The 15,442-nt window shown below is 40.1% G+C and overlaps 1 protein-coding gene across 1 annotated transcript in view; it reads right to left on the bottom strand.

Annotated features, from left to right (window-relative positions):
* The window catches only part of LOC145782077 (splicing factor Cactin-like), a 47,825-nt gene extending 33,724 nt beyond the window's left edge, over nucleotides 1-14,101 (bottom strand). Inside the window, exon 1 of the mRNA XM_082593813.1 lies at nucleotides 13,818-14,101. Coding sequence (XP_082449939.1) covers nucleotides 13,818-13,954 — 137 coding nt within the window. The 5' untranslated portion in view covers nucleotides 13,955-14,101. The remainder of the gene's footprint in view (nucleotides 1-13,817) is intronic.
* Nucleotides 14,102-15,442: the final 1,341 nt, after the last annotated feature.

Below are 15,442 nucleotides of genomic sequence, written 5' to 3'. Positions count from 1 at the left end.
TTAGATGACTGGGGTATAACGGATAGTGTCGCTGCGATGTGCTTCGATACTACCAGTTCCAACACAGGATGTCGTTTGGGCGCGTGCATATTGCTAGAACAGAAATTGGGCAAAGGCTTGTTGTATTTGGCTTACGTCATCATATTCACGAGATAGTTCTCGAGGCAATATTTTCATGTGCGATGGGTCCCTCGACTGGTCCGGACATTCTACTCTTTAAGCGTTTTTAAATGAAATGGTCATTCATTGCTAAAGATGATGTACAATGTGCGAGAACTGACGATGAGGCTTTGAAGCATGTTACAGACGTAGCAGATGCCATAATAACCTTCGCTAATGAACAATTGTTAATACAGCAACATCGTGACGACTACAGAGAGCTCCTTGAGTTGACCATCATATTCTTGGGTGGAGTTCCTCTTCGTGGAATCAAAATCATGGCTCCTGGTGCCCTTCATCGTGCCAGGTGGATGGCGAAAGCCATCTATGCACTCAAAGTTTGGATGTACCGAAAACAGTACACGTTGACTAAAAGGGAGGATGTCGCTTTGCGCAATATCTGTGTGTTTGTTGTGAGAGTGTACGTGAAAGCTTGGTTTGTTGCCCCATCGTCGATTCTTGCACCATCTCAGGATCTCGCATTTCTCAAACAACTCGATCAGTACAAGGATATTAATTCAGAGATGGCAAAGGCTGCAGAGAACAAGATGTTGCGTCATTTGTGGTACCTGGGAGAGGAGCTTATCACGTTGGCATTCTTTGATAATTCTGTATCATCAGACACTAAACGAAAGATGGTGTCTGCAATAAAGACATGTGGCGAAAGCAGGGGTCGACCTTAACTTTTTTTCGCACTGGCCAACCGGACTAGTGGCTCACCATTTGCACTGGTCCGCACGAGATCGCACTGGTCCGTCCGTTTACTGATAAATTTTGTAATAAAGAGAACTTTATTGAACAGAACGCGAATTCTTTATGCAATCTTGCATAAACCTTAAGTACGGTATTCTTATTCAATAGTACCTAATTCAATAATAACAGTCAACAATCATTATTAATTTAACCTATTTATTAAGTTAATTTTATGCCTCATCACTCACATGCTCTCTAAACTCTAGCCCAATCTTAACATTTTTATGCATCAAATCTCTTGAGAGTACTGTGCTAGGCTACCAGAGCTCACGCGTTGTTGCAATTACAGGCCTCGAAATTCACGGCGGTCATGTCCGCCGTCACAGCATGTGATGTCAGCGGGAAGTACCCTCTAGATCGGTCATATTTGTCCGCCGAGAAATAGCGATACAAATCGTCATTGCATTGCACGAACAATTATTGCGAATATATACTTTCCTCGCGTTCTAGCGCGCATGTAGAAAATGTGAATACTGTATCCCGTAGCTTCCATTCAAGCAGGAAAACTTTCGATTTTTACGTTGCTTCAACCATTGGTGACATTGAATCAGCGTAACAAAGGTGAATTCTTCGCTAAGAATCGATGGGACTACCGGTACTTTTACAATTTACACTAATCACGCGCAACTTAGTTCAAGTCTTATGTCACAATGTCTGGCTTTGATCTCCGAGTAATATTGATAAGGCAAGGTAGGTTGGTTACAAAATTAGATTATACGAGTAGGCTATTACAGCAAGGTGCAGCAAAATTTGTTTAGTTTTGGTATTTCAGTAAGAAAGAAAAGGCCCAGGGAAAGTTCACTTTCGCTCATATGATACGCAAAAATAAACCTAAAGAAAAAAGCTTAGCGAAACTTTGCACAACAGAATTAGTAGCGTTAGTGTAGAAGTTTTCCGACTCGTGCCCAGAGCATTGTGACGCAAGAAGCCACATGACCTCATTCGGTGGAAGTTAATCAGTTATGCGGCGTATTAAGCAGTTACGCGACGCTTTGACTCTTTAAGCGCACGTCGTTGTTCTGATGAAAGCTTTTCAGAATCAGGGACTTCGCTGGAATTTTAAAAAGCCTAAACCGTAGCTATAGTTCTCAAATGGTGAAGAATTATCAAGATAATGTGATTAAGCATGACGATCAACGCTAAAACTGGTGTGTCCGCCGTGAGACTTAATTTGTCCGCCGAGATAGCTGCTCAGACCGGACACGTTTGTCCGCCGCCAACCAAAACGAATTTCGAGGCCTGGATTCCCCTTTTTCTTTCGATTTAACATGATGTTGCGATTACTTTTTTCTTATGATTTAACACGTGATGTTGCTGCCTTTTTCTTACGGTTTAACACGTACGGATCACGTGTTTTCTTGTTTGAATAGAAGCGCAAACGAGAACCACGCACTCTAAACGATCAAACGACAGTCATAATACAATGATATTTTTGCACTGGACAGTCGGACCAGTGCGAAACGATTCATACTGGTCCGCGGGGAACTCGCAATAGACATTGGCCAGAGGACCAGCGCTAAGATCGAACCCTGGGCGAAAGAGTAGAGCCTAGGAAAAAAGCTGTAATTGGCCATAAAGAAATTGCACACAAAAGTTTGGAAGATTTTGTTACTTCAAATACAAACCGATTTTTTAAAGCCCTGAATTTGTCTTCATCATTTTTGGAGATAGACCCGGATAACTGGGAGACAAATGACGCGTATCAAAGAGCGAGAGCAATTGTGAGTGCAATTAAGGTTGTAAATGACATTGCCGAGCGTGGAGTGGCGTTGATCATGGAATACAACACATTAATTACACACATGTGACGAAGAACAGAAACAGTATCTTTGCGCGTTGTTGCCGATCACCGTCACCGATACGTAGACTGTAGTAGAAAGACCTTCGGGCAATAATTTCTGTATGTATGTAGTGTACTATGTAATTGTATTGCAATTGATTGAGTTGCTTTTAGCAGCATGATCGTTGCTTACTTCACAGTGTAGATTTTAACGATCTGTTTTAGCCTGATGCTGCGAGTTCGTCATAGCACACGTCTAGGGAACTGCGTTCCGAAAGCTAGTGCAATTTGATATTGCCACAGCGAGCTCGCAGCATCAGGCTAAAACAGATCGTTAAAATCTACACTGTGAACTACAGTATGTAACTATGTACATAGGCGCCGACTCCGGGGGGGCGGCGCCCCCCCGTGAATTTAGCTCGGGGTGGCTGCCCCCCCGCAAATTATTTAAAAAAAATCGTAAATTAAATGTTTCCAAGTTCAGATTTGTGTTAGCTTGACCTTCATTGCGGATCGATCTCAATTAAAAGATCTTGTTGATCTTATTTATTGCAACAAGAGCGCTGCTCCTAAGATAACAAAAGAAACAGAAATACGGTAGCTGATAAACGCCAGCATGGTGCCGTTGAAGCATAGTAACAATGATTGAAAAACGTTTTTCTTGATTTCTTCCGCTTTGCTTTTTCTTGGGAGTGTCAATAACGAGGTGCAGTCCCTAAGTTTGCTGCTTGCTCAGTTTAGTATCTACGCGTATTAAGAGCTAAAGTTCAAAGTGACGAGCATATAATTCGAAGTACGGTAGCCTACAGGCCTCGAAATTCGTTTTTGTTGACGGCGGACAAACGTGTCCGGTAGGGTGGCTCTTATTTGGCAAAAAATGAAAAAAATTTGAATTTTGTGTCGGACACCCTTTGAAAAGGTGAGGTTGTCAGAAAAAATAACTCCTGCAAAAAATGTTTGACTTTGAAATTGATTTAGAGGTGGCCCTCCCCCCCTAAAGTTTTGCGCCCTCCTCCCAAATACCAAATCTGCATATCTCAAAAACTGCTTGAGCTAGAGATACGGTTTTTGTGTCAAAAGATGCAGAAAGCATGATTTCCTATGTGCTTTCTGAACAGTGATTGCGTCTATCTTGAGTAGAAAAGCAGTTATTTAGAAAAAACCTGTTTTCGGTATTCTAGCACAAAACAGTGCTAAACAAGTATTGTGGCCCAAGCTATTCAATAAACAAAGTTCATAAACTAACCTGTAAAACTGGTAAAGTAATAAACGAAATAAGTATTCCTAAACTTTTATGCATTCATGCATAGCTAAAATGCCCGTTTTTTGTCATATTCCTTGGAGAAACTCCTGAGCGTGGAATCCGCTTTCAAGCTTCAGGTGCTATGCATTGCACTTGTTGGATGGCGAAGGCGATTTATGCAAAAGCTTGGTCTGCATTTATGGTATCTGTCTGAAGAAATGGTTGAACTAGCCTTGTTTGACTCTCGATTGTCTGTGGAAAGTAAAAAGCTAATGGTGGCAACCATGTTAAATGAAACAGCAGAACGTCCACCAAGGAGACGAAGCATCAAAGTAGAATTGAAGCGTTTCTTAGCAATAAGGGTCTAGAACAGTATTGCACCTCTAATTCAAAATGGCTTCAGCTGTTGGGTGAAGATGAAGCAATAATTAGACTTTCAAAGGATCCTGCTCATTGGACTGAAGATGATGCATTTATTCAAGGTTTACACATGGCGAAGGGACTTTCAGTAGTCAATGACAAAGCAGAGAGAGGAGTTGCTCTCAGTCTAATCCCGGATTTTAACAAACTCTCAACTGAAGATGAGTACCAACTTCAGTTTCTTTTGCAAGTTGTTACTGAACACAGGAAACTGTTGAATCCAAATTCCAACAAGAACAATATTGTCGATTCTTCTTCGTTTAAACCTTCTTTGTTACTCCAGGGGTCAAGGGGCTCTATCTTTTACCACCCTTGGGCAGTGCCGATGTGGTTTAGATGCTTGAGCAGGTGTCGAGTAGCAATTGCATTGATTCGTCATCCAGTTCAAGCAGACCACGCACACCATTTGGCGCAGTTACAGATGGTGTGGTCAGTGGTTTGTTCCTCTATGCCACACTCACAGATTGCGGATGGAGCCATCCCCAATTTGTGCATATTTGAGCGGAATAGTCTGACTCCAGTAGCCCAGTACGCAGGCGGTTGTGCCACACCCAGGCCTTCCTTGGCAAATTATGCATTCTGGTTGGATGGGGGCTGGTGTCGAAGATAAAACTTTAGAGCCTTGAGGAGTTCTTCTTCCTCTCTGAGCTCCATTTGTTGTCCTCCCAGGTAGCCGCGCTGATGGATTGGTTTTCAGCGGTTTTCATCAGGAGTTGTGCGTCACATACAAATGGGTGTCTCGATTTCAGTTGGCGAGGATTCTCGATTGCTCGCTCACAGACTTGTAGAGACTTGAGTGGAGCAAGTGGTTGGGGTTCGTAATGCCGAGAAAGAGACAGGATGGCTTCTTCGCGACAAAACTCAGCTGGTTGGTTGCCTGCAAGGACAGGGAAATTGTCCGATTGTGTAGGTCGCAGACATCCTGTCACGATACGCAAGGCAATATGTAAAATATTGTCGATAATATCGCTTCTTGCAGTACTGACCAGAATTACATTTTGAAATGAATATCGTTACCAGTGTTCCCTCTAAGGTGCAAAAATTAAGAAAAAAAACGAAATTTTATAGACGGTTTCGTGGTCACAAAAAAGGTTGTAAAATCAAGATTTGGTCAAATGCGTTTTTTCTAAATAACTGCTTTTCTACTCAAGATAGATGCATTCAATGTTCAGAAAGCAGATAGAAAACCATGTTTTTTGCATCTTTTAAAACAAAAACCGTATCTCTAGCTCAAGTGGTTTTCGAGATACGCAGATTTGGTATTTCGAGGGAGGGCACGGAACTTTAGGGGGGGAGGGCCACCTCTAAATCAACTTCAAATTAAAAAAAAATTTGCAAGAGTTATTTTTTCTGACAACCTCACCATTTGAAAGGGTGTCCCATGCAAAATTCAAAAACTCAATTTTAAGAGCCACCCTAGTGTCCGGTCTGAGCAGCTATCTTGGCGGACAAATCAAGTCTCACGGCGGACACACCAGTTTTAGCCGTCGATCGTCATGCTTAATTACTTTATCTTGATAATAATTCTTCGCACAGTTTTAGAAGGCTTTTTAAAAAACCAGTAAAGTCACTCTGAAAGGCTTTCATCAGAACGACTTGCGCTTGAAGAGTCAAAGCGCCGTGTAGCTGGTCAATACGTCACATAACTGATTAACTTCCACCGAACGTGGTCGTGTGGCTTATTACGTCACAATGCTCTGGGCAAGAGTCCGAAAATTTCTACACCAACGCTACTATTTTCTGCTGCGCAAAGTTTCACAGGCTTTTTTCTTTAAAGGGCGGGGAAACCCAAATTAACTTTTTGCGAGTTTTTTGTTTCAGCGTGATGTCATTGTGTACAACATGCGTTTTAGCAAAAAAAAAATCCAAATTTTGTTGCCCTCGTCTCGCTAAGGCCGCTTTTGTTTGATACCCGTTTGCGAGGTCTCGCGCGCATCAAGCTGTGATACTGTTCGCTGTGACGTCACAAGGTACATATAGTTGTGGCCAAAAGTTTAAGACCAGACTTGATTTATGACCATTTTTGCATTACTTCAAAATACTGCATCATATATTGTTTCAGTTGCATCATGTTTATGCATCATCTTATATCTGATGCAGTATTTTGAAGTAATGCAAAAATCGTCATAAATCAAGTCTCGTCTGAAACATTTGGCCACAACTACCTTGTGACGTCACAGCGAACAGCATCACAGCTTGATGCACAATGAGACCTCGCAAACGGGTATCAAACAAAGGCGGCCTTAGCGAGACGAGGGCAACAAAATTTGGATTTTTTTATTGCTAAAACGCATGTTGTACACAATGACATCACGCCGAAACAAAAAACTCGCAAAGTTAATTTGAGTTTCCCCGCCCTTTAAGTTTATTTTTGCATGTCATGTGAGCGAAAGTGAATTTTTCTTGGGTCTTTTCTTTCTTACTGTAATACCACAACTTAACAAATTTTGTTGCATCTTGCTGTAATAACCTACTCGTATAATCTAATTTAGTAACCAACCTTGCCTTCTTCTTCTCTCGTTTGACTTGTAGTACTGTAGCTTAGATTGGCAATGCCTCATCGTGCAGCCATGATACGGTAGTTGGGTCCAGTTTTCGAATACCAATGATTCCACTTGGGGGCCGTAAGATGGGGCATTCGTGGAGTATGTGTTGCATTGTTTGTTCTACCGCTCCGCAGACACATATCGGCGTATTATGCAACCCCCACCTAAATAGATTAGCTCCAGTGCAGCCAACGTCACATCTGATCCTGTTCAATGTGACTCATGCCTTTCTTGAGAGGTCTGCTCCAGGAAGGATGGAGAGTGCTGGTATAACTGAAAACTGGGGAGGGATATGTGGCAGCTCGTTGGGGCAGCGCCGTATCATTATTACTCGAAAATCGAAGCCAGACATTGTGACGTAAAACTTGAACTAAATTGCGCGTGATTAGTGTAGAAGTACCTGTACTCCTATCGATTCTTAGCAAAGAATTCACCTTTGTTACGCTGATTCAACGTCATCAATCGTTGAAGCAACGTAAAAATCGAAAGTTTTCCTCCTTGAATGGAAGCTAAGGGATACAGTATTCACATTTTCTAGATGCGCGCTAAAATGCGTTGGAAAATATATTATCGCAACAATTGTTCGTGCTATGCAATAACGATTTGTATCGCTAGTTCCTGTGTTATTTCTCGGCGGACAAATATGACCGATCTAGATGGTACTTCCCGTGGACATCACATGCTGTGACGGCGGACATGTCCGCCGTGAACTTTGAGGCCTGAGCCTACATTATAAAGCTTGGCGATATACTATGGCAGATAGACGCAAACAAACATCAATGCTGACAAACAAACATCAGCATTTTGAATGTAAGCAATCGGACGGCTAGAAAGTTTGCCCCCCCGGCAATTTTCAAAACCCGGCGCCTATGACTATGTATATTAGTTTACATCATGTACATTTAATACATTGTACAATGTACATGCACTAAGATGAACAATTGAACATGTAGTTTATTCACTGTCTTTTAAAGTTGTTATTGAATGTCAAATTTAGTCTCTGAATTTTAAACACAAAGTTATACAAAGTCGCACATTTTGTATATGTATACCAGTTAGTATAATTCGTAATACAGACACACGAGTTTATAAACAGAGTATAGACTATAGAGTAATTATTAAACTGTATTTTTCTTGCAATATACCATGACACTGACCGTATTTTTTACTGTGACTGTACCATATCATATCTGTATCATATCCTCTCGAAACATTAAAATAGGGGCAAACGACAAAACTTTGAACCCCGGTAGCAACCTCTAAATATCAACCAATCTTTATGAAAATTCACGTATGTCATTTTCTCATCAAATGGCAACAATATTTTAGGGTGAGACGATAACATTTACAAAAAAAAGTTTTTTGGACCACCCTAGTGCTCAGTGTTTATAGATCTCAAAAAAGCATTCGATGCAGTTAATCACGAAATCTTAATTGATAAGTTGAATCATTATGGCATAAGGAGAAATGTTAAAAACCTTATTCATTCAAATCTAACCAATAGGCAGCAATACGTACCAAATATTACTATTGGAGTTCCTCAAGGAAGTGTAGGCTACTTGGCCCCTTTTTGTTTTCAGTTTACATAAACGATCTTGAGTAAACGATTTTTCAGTAAAATGTGCAAAAAACACCTCTTCAATAATCAAGAGCTATAGAAACGACATCCACTACCTGACTTTATGTCCATTGTTATTATTTTTTGTATTTCTTGCGTCTGTATCTTTTTTTTTTGTGCTTTCTTTCTACTTCTTGTTTGTGTCAATTTGCTACAGTATAATATTAAAAAACGCAGTACATTCTTTCGTATAACTATTTGAATGAGAGAGTGCAGACTCGACAACCTCCTACGCCTTCAGGGCTACGGTCTTTCGTACTCTCTTATTGGATGCACACTGTACGTTTTTATTTTATGTACGTTTCGGCGTTTCGCATCCAAATAAAAATAAAATGACCATCCATCCAGCTGTGTGGTGAAAGTATCTGAATGATATAATATTATACAGTTTTTGTTGGTTTGAACTCAAAAGTATGTGACTGGATGTGCAGGCCTCGAAACGTTTTTTTTCTTCCGGCGGCCAAACGTGTCCGACTGAAGCAAGCTGTTCGGCGGCCATTCACAAGCACATGGCGGCCATCCGAACTTTGACACGCATGAGTAAATCGCATTGCCTGTTGCGCGATAATTAACTGATAACCCAGACAGGAAAATCCGCCATTTTTACATTGATTCAACGTCTGTAGTGGTTGAATCAATGTGAAAATGACGGATTTTGTTGTATGGGAAGGAACAAAAGTTTACCATAAAATCTACACAAACAGCTTATCTGAAGCAAAAGGTTTGTTGAAATACTTTACAGCTACAAAGGCCTATGTATTTTATCAAGCTGGTCGAGAAATAATGGTATTTGGTAGGCCTACCTGTAGTTATAATCACCTGCTCTCAAACAAAAGGCAGTGCAAACATAGCCTACCAAAGCTGGTGGTGATTTATTAGTTTATATGTAGTGTAGTCTACATCAAGGTCAAAGAGAGGACATTTCAGGCAAAACTAGAATGCAGTCGAAATTGGTTAATTGCTTACCGCTTAAACGTATTCGTTTTATTGCGTACAAATAATTTGAAATCCCAAACCAATGTAACAAAGATGAAACAATATCAGATAATCCTACGTCTATGACGAACTGGAAATGTGATTAACCAATTTCGTGTGAGACCTTTAAAATTCAACACGAGATCCACGAGATGTATTGCTGCAAAGGTATGCTTCTCTTGGTTGAAAGCGAGCGAAGGAGATTAGTCTTCAATAAAACCAGAAACAATTAGTCATTGTGCCAGTGCATATTTTTTCTTATAGTCCAAAGACTTGTTTTTCCAGGCAGGTTTTGCTGGCTAAATTCAGACGAGTGTTCTAGTAAAATAATGAGGGTGTATTACAGGCATAGTTACTCAAGTTTACGGGTCATAATGGTGTCCGTATGCCACGCAATCACGGCAGGTTCGGGGTCATATGCTGATAAGTCTGGTCCATCCAGAGATACACGCATTAATGACTCAATTGTTTTTGCTTTTAATGAAGTTCTCCAATCTCCCAACAGTCGCTTCAAGAGAGAGAAACAGCGCTCTACGTGCGCAGATGATGAAGGCAAGGTCAGTACGATCTCTATTACATGCAAAACATTTGAAAATGTACTGTAGTGATTTTCGAAGATAATTGGCCATATTTGAGTGAAATTTGAAGTGGTTAGCCTTCTAATAAACAATTTCAACTTTACCCATTCATTTAAAATCATGCCAACATCGCAAGATTTTGCGAGCAGTATGCTTTGGAAATGATTGGTTAGACTTTCGATTTCAACGTTGCCATAGTCACGTAAATCGACTTCGTCAATGGGCCATTTTCTTGGGTCTACAATTTGCGTATTTCTTAGTACGGGATTAGTATTAAATGAAGAAAAACGACGAGTAATGCATGCAATTACTGCATCAATGAATTTTTCGGCTTTTGTTTGTAGGTCTGGCGTGCGAGATGGATGTAGTTGGACATCTCGGTATAGTATGGCGTCACCGTTCCTCATCATGGTATTGAACTTTGCTAACTCCGTGCCTTGATGCTTCAGCAAGTTCAAGGAGGCGACTGTACCTTCAAGTGAATCTATGACACTTGAAATGATAACTTCGTCCTTCTGGAATGCTAGAGAGAGTTGAGACAATTCTTGCAAAATGTCTACATATCGGTGACACCAATAAACGAAATCGTAACTTTGCATTTTTTTCAAATAGCCTCTTATCTTGGCTGAGTCCTCAGCGGCCACGTCTCTTCTCGATCCTTCTGCCATCTCCTCGAAATGTGCTATCACAACAGGATAGCTTTGCAACAGCCCTTTCAAACTTGTGAGCTTATGATGTGCCCATCGTGTGCCATTGGATCGTGTTGGCTTCGTGATGTTGGTTTCTAAAATGTTGGCCAACTCTTTCAATTCACGCCATTTTTTGGGAGAGTTGCGGTACAAGTAGTAAAGACTTGATAGCATTTCATCGATCTAAAATAAAAAGATAAACATTACCTCAATCCTTATCTAATGATTGTTTCACCATATAGGCCTAGTAGACTTAAATTAATATACTCTATTGTTATTTCTAATTTATTGAGACTACTATATAAACTAATCGCAAGGCTTTATCATTTCACGTGTTTCGGTTAAAGAAAAAAACAAATGTTCATGCCAACTTACTTGACTAAAGAAGGTGTTTTTAAAGCCATCTTTGATAGCAAGTTCCAGCCTGTGAGCAGTGCAATGAACCGACACAAGCCACGGTGCGTCTTTTGTAAAGGAAGCCAGTATACCGTTTGTTTTTCCAAAATTCACAGCCGCGCCATCTGCAGAAGCCCCGACTAACCGTTCCTTCCACTCCATACCAAAGGATTCGAACTTGTTTTTCAACGCAGCTTTGATGCCATCAGCATTACAGGTGAGCGGTTCCATGATTCTGTTAATAAATAAAAAAATTGATGTAAGGCATATTCATTATTAAGCATATTCAAAGAACAGTGGTCAATAAGAGAATACTTACCCTATAAATTTAGCGGTAACTTTGCCTTTGTGAACGTATTTCATGCAGAGGATTTCCCTTTCTGAGAACGATTTGTCCGTGCTTCCATCGAACATCATAGAGAAATATCCATTGTATTTTCTTGATTCCTCGTCTAATTCATGTGATAAGGTATCGCCGATATAATGAATAAAATTGGCGCATTGTTTGTCGTTTAAGTACATCACACCCAATTCAACGTCGTGTTTCTTCTCCAAGGCCGCAAGTTTGGGATAAAGCGTAAAGGGTAGCTCTTCCTTAGCAATGAAATAGGCAATTTCAAATAAACGTTTCATCGTCAATTTCAGATTTTCATTTAGGTCAAGGGCCTTCACAATTGGAAACTGATGTGCAGGCACACTATCTGCATTGAAAGCTGATGCTGCCGAGATGTGTGGTGCGGAAGAGTCGTGATCTTTAACGGCACTTAACTTAATGTTTGTAGTGCCCTTGATGTATGCATTCTTGTCTGTGAGGTTACCGGAATTGTGCATATTTGCTGCCACAATTGCAGGATAAGCCTTGCAATATTCACACCAAATTTTTGTAGCATTGCCATCGTTTTCTTCGTAGCGCAGCCACTTGAAGTCGTGTTGACTAATCCACTTTTTAACTGTCATTACACTGCAAGTTCTAGACTTTTTCTTTGGAGTGCTCTCCTGATCTTGCTGCTGTGCATTGTCTTCTTCTCTTACCCTCTTGCTGCCTGGCGCCCAGAAGCTAAACAGCTTTTTCTGCATAATTTGTTTTTTGACGCTCTTGTTGTTAAACTGCTAGTCTCAAATAAAACTTCAATGCACTGTCACTCATTTTATCTACGGTATTGGTATTTTTTTTTCTGTTTTAAAACCTTCTTTTTATGGTGTTGATCGATGATTGTTATTCATTCTCTGGCATTCGCTTTTTTTGTTTCACTCCTTTTTGTTCCGATTTATCGCATCAATAAAGTGTATAGTAATGTCACTTGCATCCTGCTTATCGTCAGACATCAGCTGCTTGGTCAATCAATGATGTTAACAATTCAAGCATAGACAGTTACACACTGCGTGTATTGTAATTTGTTGGGTGCTTTGACTGCTTCCTAATCCTTTGTGATTATAAGTGGCAAAGTACTTCATTCACACGGCCGCTTGAGTAAATTTTTTTCGGAATTTGTTTGTTGACGCTCTTGCTATTAAACTACTACAGTGCTAGTCTTAAATAAAACTTCAATGCACTGTCAGAGCCACCAATCTTATCTAAGGTACTGGTAATTTTTTCTGTTTTAAAACCTTCCTTTGATGGTGTTGATCGATGATCGTTATTCACTCTCGGCTTTCACTCCTTTCTGTTGATTTATCGCATCAATAAAGTGTATAGTAATGTCACTTGCATCCTGCTTATCGTCAGACATCAGCTGCTTGCTCAATGAATGATGTTAACAATTCAAGCATAGACAGTGTGTATTGTGATTTATCGGGTGCTTTGACTGCTTTCTAATCCTTTGTGATTATAAGTGGCAAAATACTTGATTCACAATGCCGATTGCGTAAAATTTTCTCGGAACTTCATGGCGGACAAATGTGGCCGACGGAAGTGCGAGACCCGGCAGACAAAATGGCGGTTTTTGTAGGTGAATCGCGGCCATGGCCGCGATGGCCGCCTTCAGTTTCGAGGCCTGGGATGTGTATTGTGCAGGGTTGTCGGTATTTTACCCAACCCAAAAAACCCGTAAAAACGCCCAAAGCATCATATTTGTCCAATTTTTATTAGAAAATTGAAAAAATGAGCAAAGACTCTGCAAGGCACTTAAAACAAACTTCAAATTAGAACTTGAGGATGTGATTGTGAAGTAAATTTCCAAGGACAAAGTGAAAACGCAGTGGATATTTCTGTACAGTAGGCTACACAAAAATCAAGTAATGCCACTTTACTATACACTAAAACTCATTTATGCAAGAAGGCCTCATAGCTAAACAGCCCTAGTGCATTATTTTATTTAGTTATGCCAGCATGTACTGTGAGTGAGCACTTCATTGGTAAAAAGCAGTTTTGAGGTGAAATACGGTAAGCATGAATCTACCTTTTTTGCACGTTTTAAAAAAAAACAAACAATAAAACCAAAAAAAACTCGGGCGGGTTGGGCTTTTTTAAAAAACCCGGGTTTTTCTCAACCCTGGTATTGTGTACATGTGTAGTAAAACATAAGCAGCTGATTGTACACATTTAGCTGCTTCATGTTGTGCTGCATTTGATACTGCGCCATTTGTTGTAGCATACTGCATGTGCAATTGCACTGAAGGCTTAAATATATAAACAAAATGATTATTGCATGAGTGTGTACCTGTCCGGTGAAGGTGATGAAGATCGTGAATCAGAAGATGATTGTGAGCGATGCTTTTTCTTCTTTTTATGAGAATCCTTATGATGCTTCGATTTTCTGGACTGCTCATCTTTACGAGACTTCTCTTTTTTACCCATCTTTTGTTCAGGCCTACAGAAAAATAGACTACTTCTGGATTAGGGTTATCATCAGTTGATCATAATTCACACCAATGGTCTGTACTCTGTGCACTGTGCTCTCTTGTCTGCTGTGAACTTATGAAGTGTGAATTGATCAATAATTGAGTAAATGCCTTGAATTCGCTAGAACGATAAAACTGTTGTCCTTTTACGCTTGGTCAGTTTGCTTGGAAATAAAGGATTTTTTCACTCCTTTGTGCTTTTACTATACATTATCCTCGACTTATGTCAGTACGGTGATGCTTGAAGCGATTGTCAATTTTTCTCAGAGTTGACGCAGTGTGGTTAATTATTTCCAGCAGCCTCCTCGTTTCACATTCCTAAATTATTTTAATTGAAAAAAACAGTTACAACTAAAATCCGTCGAAAGCAATTGTGCACTCAATTGTTCAGTTCAGCTGTTTTGATTGAATCTTTGTCTTCAGACTGAGAAAGCTTCTATGGGATGTTAATCCTGGAAGTTTTGCTTACTTATTTGAGGTTTAAATTACTGACGCGGCCAGTGACCGAGATTGATAGAGTGAATTTTCCGCTTGTTGTTGAAGTGTCGTTTTCTGTGAATTATTCCATGCCCCTATTCCGCCCCGTTAGCTCAGTGATCAAGAAATTGAAAAATATAGCACAAGTTGTCACTCGAGACTGGTTATCATTAACGAATACACAGAATGTGGTGACTGGTGATGGTGGGGTGGTCCTACTGGTCCAAGCTTTCTACTGTAGCTTTTTTGGTCATGTGATTTTTCATCACCGTATGACGTATGTGACGTCATTGAAGCTTTTTGTTTGGTTGAAATTGAGTCTGACTTCGAATCGATGCTGATGCAATGTTTGCTTCATTGCTTGCACTGTAGTTTCCGAGCAAAGTTGAAAGTGGTGTGTATTTTTACACTGCTCATGTGATTGATATAGGACACGTAGCCTAACTTAAACCTTAGGAAGTCTATAAAATAAAGAATAGCTAGAATAGACTTGCGGAGTTGCGGTTTATGTTTAGATTGTTGACAGAGAAAGTGCTTGCACAAAAACAGGTTTGTCATTAGCCAGTGGTCCCACCCAGTGTGTCTGCATCTGCAAGAGTTTCTTGTGTAAGCTAGATTTGTTTAGTAGGATAGATCGTGATTTTAGTACTTTAAATATAAACGTTTTTAAACTGAATTTGTACAATAATTACTCCTAAAACATATCATTTGCTTATCTCTTTGCACATACCTCTGTGTCTTTAATTTAAAAATAGTTATTACTCTCTAAACCAGGGGTGTACGCACCACTAATGGGTGCAAGACCTGTGCCTAGGCGGTGCGGGAATGCTGAATTATCAAGGTTTGTTGTAATATGATTTAAGAAGCAAGGTTGGTTTACTAGGTTTCAACAAAAATTTCGAACTGTAGGCGACTATTTTCAGCCAATCATAGGAGGGGATGCGAGAACTGGTTGGTAATTTCAAGG

Source organism: Aplidium turbinatum, chromosome 13 (genome assembly GCF_918807975.1).
Source record: "Aplidium turbinatum chromosome 13, kaAplTurb1.1, whole genome shotgun sequence".
In the NCBI taxonomy this organism is placed as follows: domain Eukaryota; kingdom Metazoa; phylum Chordata; class Ascidiacea; order Aplousobranchia; family Polyclinidae; genus Aplidium; species Aplidium turbinatum.
This window is presented reverse-complemented; position numbering and strand designations above follow the sequence as displayed.